Here is a 6,257-nt window from a genome sequence, read left to right on the forward strand (position 1 = left end):
AAGAGGCCAAAATCCAGAACACACCTTTGGGTCACGGGCCGAACAGGATCAACATTTACTGAACATTATAAAACTACATTTTTAAAACCTTAAAACCATAACTTTTAACATAATTATGAACTAGATTTATAGCGTTACCTGTGATAATGTTGGTGTGAATGCTGAATTTGGCTGATGAAGATACAGAAATCAATAGATAAAAAGACTGAAGCTAATTAGCTAAATGCCAAATAATCCTAAAAAACTAGAAAAAAAAAAAACTTACGTTAGCCAAAACAGCTAGCATGTAGCTGAAACATTAGCTAAACTCCAAAACAGCCTAAAAAATCTTAGTAAATGCCAAAATATTCCAAAAAGCTATCAGAATGACATTTTTTTAAACTTTAAAACTGTAACTTTTTAACATAATTATGAATAATAAAAATGAATGCTGAAGGCTCTGTGTGTTTGGAGGAGAGACGGTGTAAAACTGAAGGAATGTTGAAATGCATGCTGGGTAAAGAAGAGCTGCAGATGTGTTTTCAGTGTTTGGTGCGTTCGCTGTCTTCTAGTTCTGTCCGAATCTACTAATTCCAAAATCCAGTGCACTAGAAATTTCCCAGAAGTCTTTGCCAAAAACTAGCATGCATCGATGCTCACTAGATTAGCTAATTTAGACCACAATGTCTTGTGGTCGAACAATTTTTGTAATAAAAAAAATAAATAAATATACTGTATATATATATATATATATATATATATATATATAAGTGTAAATGTTTAATAAACTCTCCACATTTTCACCATCAGAACACAATGGATTCATAAATTGACGTCATGAAATGTTTGTATTGATTCGATTTTCTCTTTGTGAATTCTCTGACGTCATATTTGCTGTTTAGAAAAACAAAAATAGAGAGCATGCTGTCCCACTTGCTTTTAAAACCCACCAGACAGTCCTGCACTCTAGAGTTTTTTAATACTTGGGGATTATGGCGGGAACTCGGACAGCCAGTGTCTGCTTTTCTTCTTCTGCGTTTTAATTCTGCTCAGAGCTTGTTACTGACAACAGCGCCCCCTAACGAGGAGCTGCTGGAGCTTCATGGTTTGTTTCATCAGGCTGTCTTCAGTCGACCTACAATAACCGCCTTTCATGCGGGGATTTGAACCCTCAACTCGTCTGCATGTTTCAGGTCTTTGTCTCAGAGAGGATCAGAAACGATGGAGCTACTTCAGCTCTCTGGACGCCTTCTCTGACACCAGCAACCAGGACGCAGACGTGGTGAGTCTTTTACGGTGAAGCAGATCGTTTCTACCAACCGGATGGAAGAGTCTCAGCCGTGTTTAGGAGAAACAAATGAATCGAGTTAGATGTTTTTTTCTTCTCATTAGTTATTCAAACAGAGATTTAACTTCATAAAAAGGAGAGGATAAATTATCTTTAATAGACGGTTATTTTATTAGCGTTATCATTTAATTTCCATAAAAGTGGATAATCTTAAATTCAATTCTCTCATGTCAACATTAATATTTCTGTTCAAACATGCTGAAGTTGTGCGACTTTTCTACGTTAACTTGGTGATCTAACCTAGAAACGATTCTGGTATTTTACCGACGTCGGACTGCTGGGTAACCATGGCAACAGCAATCCTGTTTACCAGAGAAACTTCTTGAGTTTTACGAAGCAGAAGCTTAAACTGAGAAAGGAGAACGTGGATGTTTTAGTGTCAGTTTGAGGAACGTATAACCATTATAATTCCTTGGGATTAGCAGGGATCAGCATGTCTTTTTAACACAATAATCCCAATAATCCGGCATATTTCACACCTGGAAGCTCTCGGGTGTAGACAGTCTATATCCTGCTGAACGTAGAAGAGAATCGACGGCAGCGTGATCCTCCCCGTTCAGTGGAGGTGACTAACTCCTCCCCTTTTCAGACCTCAGAGGAGTGTCCGGCCCCCCCCGGTTTCCTGCCGGCCCCCGCCGAGCAGGAAGAGGCTCTGCGCCGCCAGGACCCCTGGACATCAACTCCCGACAGGAAAGATCTCCAACCGATCCGGTTTGGTGACGGGCGGGTGAAGGCGTGGCTACAAGTCCAAAGCTCCGCCCCTTCAGAGACGAGTTCCAAAGCCGTGCAGACCGACGGGGACCAGAAGGTGGGTCAACTGAAGCTCTTCAAACTTCCTCACGAGCTACATGAATGAAGTGTGTGTTTGGGTTTGAACCGGGCCGGTCACAGTTGGTTCAGTTCTGTGTACCGGCACAGATCCGGTGTGAACGCAATGTGAGCCGGCGCTTCTTTCAAAAGTATGATGTGAATCACATGACGGATGAGTCGTACTGATGTCAGCGGAACAAAGAAAAACTTAAATGATGTTAGGTTTTATTGGAGTTTAAAAAGGTTCTCTACTATCTCGTTTTACACGAGTCACATGATTAGAATCTGTAAAAGTTCTGTTCATGGTTTGACGTTTGGGTTCTGTCGCTGCAGTCCAAACTAGTGGTGGGGGAAAATGTTTATTTTTTAGGATCCATAAGTGATTCTGAATCTGAATTTTAAATAGTTGATCATCAAAAATGTAAATGATTTAAAGTTAAAGTAACAAGAGGAACTAAACATGAAGCGTTCACTCCAACATGGCTGACCTTCCAGATCTCCTCGTAGAATCCACGTCTTGCTTTTATTTCTTCCGTTTTTCCTGACATGTTTTTTTAGTTTCATGTCTCATGCAGAGATAAAACTGTGGAATGTGTTGGAGAACGTCAGAACAGGCGACATGAACCTGCCGTCTCCTCGGTGCTCCTCACTCCTGAGCTCCATGCTGCCCCTCGTGGTTCCAGCAGGAACCGTCTGCTCTCTGTGTTGGATCCAGTCTAGGTCAGGGGTCTCAAACTCCATTTGCCTTGGGTCTATGGAGCTAAATCGGGGCCAATATTATTTGAAACCGAAATAAAATATTTAGAAAAAAATATTAATGTTTGGCCCAAAAAAGTAGGTTTCAAAACTCAAAATTTCAATTTCAAAACTTTTTTTTTCAGTTTCAAAACTTTTCTAAACCAACGCGCCACAAGAGGTGCAAAAGTTTTGAAGCTGAAAAGAAAGTTTTGAAATTAAAATTTTGAGTTTTGAAACCTTTTTTTTTTTTTTTGGTCAAACATTAATATTTTTTTCAAAATATTTTATTTGGGTTTCAAATAATATTGGCTCCGATTTAGCTCCATACGGGTCCACTGAAGTCTGGCTGAGGCTGCGCCGTACGGGGTCCCATTCGTGCCAAAAATATATCTTTGGTCCATTGTCTATGTCTACTAAATATGTTTATTGATCATTTCTTCACGTCTATGTACTACTAATCAATATATTAAACATGTGTCCTGAGGAGCTAACGACGCTAGCGACTGTTGCTAAGGACTCCACTGACGACCAGATCTAACCTCAGATCTAACCTCTAAAGTTTTGAGCATAAAGATAACGCATCATAAAGCAAACACAAAGCTATGATCAAAGAAGCATCGACATGCAGAAGTTATTGCTCAGTAGACTTTCATATTAAGGCGGGGGCCACAAGATATCCACTTGGGGCCACAAATGGCCCGTGGGCCGCCAGTTTGAGACTGCTGGTGTAGATGAAGATTCACGACCATGAAAGGCTCAATGGATGTTCTGCAGTGTTTCCTTCACAGATAACAAAACTGAACACAACTAACATGAAATGTTTCGATTTAGTTTAAACCCATTTTCTGAAACATTATTAACAATGTGACTGAAAAAGAAACGATTCTCTTTTAATCATGAGATTTATTCAGTAGATTAATTTGATCAGAGTATCGGATTCGTGAGCCGTTGTTCTCTGGAGTCGAGGGCCGCATGAGGAGGACCTGAAAAAACGTCCCATCATCTCTGACTGGAGGAAAGTTTCCTGCCATATTTTCTGTTCAAGTCAATAACGACAGAAAACTGTTAAATTATGTTTTGTACTTCCGTCATTTTGCTATTAGTGATAAAAAGTGGTGACTATTGTAAAGATGAGTCCTGAATCTGAGTCCTCCTCCTCGCTGGCATCATTTCTCCTCCTTTTTATTGCATCTATTTATTCCCCGTCCTTTTCCTCCTCTGCAGCTGCAGAATAAATCCATGCCGTCCTGCTTTATGAGTCTGGCTTCAGTTTAACAGCCTCTATAACGGGGGGGGGGGGTTCTTTGCTGATCTGTTTTCCTGCCTGACCAGTTCAGACGGAACACCAAAGCCCGTCGACGAGCTGTCGCAGAGACCGAGATCGGCTGCTCTGTGCGTTAAAGAGGTTTTATTAGCTCACAGCATCGATGCTTTCTAATGGGGGGGTCATTACCTGGGAAACTATGAAGCACAAAACAAATAGAAGCCGACAGAAAATCAATGATTAAGATCGCTGATGGAGAAAATCAGGAAATTAGCAATGTTTCCATGTCGCTTGGATCTGCCTTTGACTAATTTGCTGAGGGACCGACATTCCCAGAGCGACCGACCTATTTGATGAGGGAACAGAGGAACGCTTAGACTGTCAAGAGATTACGGGTTTGTCCACCAAATTTAGAAATGTTTTATATAAAACCCTTTTTTTGTTTCTCAAACTCTCCAAAACTGTTTGGGTTTGCAGTTGGAGTCACAATAAGTGTGATTGTCTTCTTCTGATTGATCATTTCTGTCGTATATTAAAGCAAAAGTTTTGATATTCCCACATTAGTGTCACTAAACTATAACACATTTATTCTCATTCTTCACAGAATGATTTAATTTTATGGTTATAATAACCAGGTTTAATTATCTTTTACCGTCTCAATGTGTGCATGTTTCCGTGCTGCAGTCCAGCTGTAGAAGTTTGTTTGTATCTGTGATTCCACAGCAGAGACGTGAGAGGAGAACCTAAGAAACACACCAGCTAGTTTTACAGATGAGACATTTCCAAAGATGATTAGTACCTATAACTAGAAAAGTTACTTTACCTGCAGCAATGTTAGTGTGAACGCTTTTTGCTGAAAATGGGGACGCAATTTACTTTAGTTATTGAAGGGATTGCAAAGGCAAAATGTTAAACTTGGTAAAAGACTGGAAATTTTGTTAAACTATGAAAGAGCGCTGAAGTTGACCGAGATATCTGAAAGATTAATAGTAAAATTGCTTAAAATCCCCCAATTCAAGCTAATTTTGCAAAAATATTTAGTATGTTGCTTAAATATGAGCTAAACTCCAAGTATGACCAAAAATAATAGCCTAAAAATCCTCAGTTAACTAAATTAGTCACAAACGTTAGCATGTTGCTAAACTAGAAGCTAAACACCAAATTAACATAAAAACCCAAAGGAGATAACAAATTAGCCAAAAACGTTAGCATTTTGCTAAAATATTAGCTAAACTCCAAATTTTCTGAAAATTACTATAAATGATGAAAACATATGAATATATTTAAAGGCTTGTTTCTAATCTACTTAAACTTCTAAAATTTAATTTCCTATGGGGCATATTTTGCTCATTATTTCAAAAACTACAAAGTTTATGAATACTAAAATACCAGCAGTAATGTCCTGAACGAGCCGAACGTTTTGATACCAAGATTACTGAAATCACTGAAAGGTGATTGAGTTTTTACGAGCCAAAAAACGAACGGAAAGGATAATCACAATCACTATAATTTGAATGCTTCCTAAACAATCACACACTTTTAAAGAAACTGGATCCTCTCGAGATTTATTGGGGCCTTGTCCGGGATACTAAATACCTGGTATGTTTTATGAGTCTCGTCACATTAGACTACTGTCACTGCCTTTCCTCTGTGCTGAAGTCTCACCAAATTAACGTCTTTAAGAGACGGTTTTAGAGAAGCCGCCATAGTTAAAGAGGCGGGGCTTAACCTTCATGAGAACGCCATCACCGTTATTCTCACCAAACGAGGCCTTCTTCTCATTTCCTGCCGTCTGTTCTATTCAGGATTCTCAGCTGCATCATCACCACCTCAGTGGCCTCCAGCATCGTCATGACAACACACAGCAACCACATGACGACCTCCGCCCTTCATCGTCACATGACTCGGAGCTTCATCATCTGTCAGGAGATCAGGTGAGTGGAGGTGTGGGAGGGCAGAACTTTAGAACCCGTTCTGTGTGATAACAGAAGCTCTGCTCTTAGGAGGAAGACGAAGCGTCCTGTTGGGAGGAAGCTGAGCGTCTCCTTCCTGAACTGGGGTGAGAAGTTTCAGATGTTCGAGGCGAAGCGTGGCGCTCTGTCCTGCTGGGCCGCCACG

The 6,257-nt window shown here is 40.1% G+C and overlaps 1 protein-coding gene across 1 annotated transcript in view; it reads left to right on the forward strand.

Annotated features, from left to right (window-relative positions):
- The window catches only part of si:ch211-137a8.2 (uncharacterized protein LOC777613 homolog), a gene marked incomplete in the record, with an annotated part of 22,763 nt that overhangs the window by 13,572 nt on the left and 2,934 nt on the right, over nt 1-6,257 (forward strand). Inside the window, 4 exon segments of the mRNA XM_024277850.2 lie at nt 1,173-1,261; nt 1,917-2,135; nt 5,945-6,073; nt 6,143-6,198. Of these exon segments, the coding sequence (XP_024133618.1) occupies nt 1,173-1,261; nt 1,917-2,135; nt 5,945-6,073; nt 6,143-6,198 (493 nt within the window).

Source organism: Oryzias melastigma, linkage group LG13 (genome assembly GCF_002922805.2).
Source record: "Oryzias melastigma strain HK-1 linkage group LG13, ASM292280v2, whole genome shotgun sequence".
In the NCBI taxonomy this organism is placed as follows: Eukaryota; Metazoa; Chordata; class Actinopteri; order Beloniformes; family Adrianichthyidae; genus Oryzias; species Oryzias melastigma.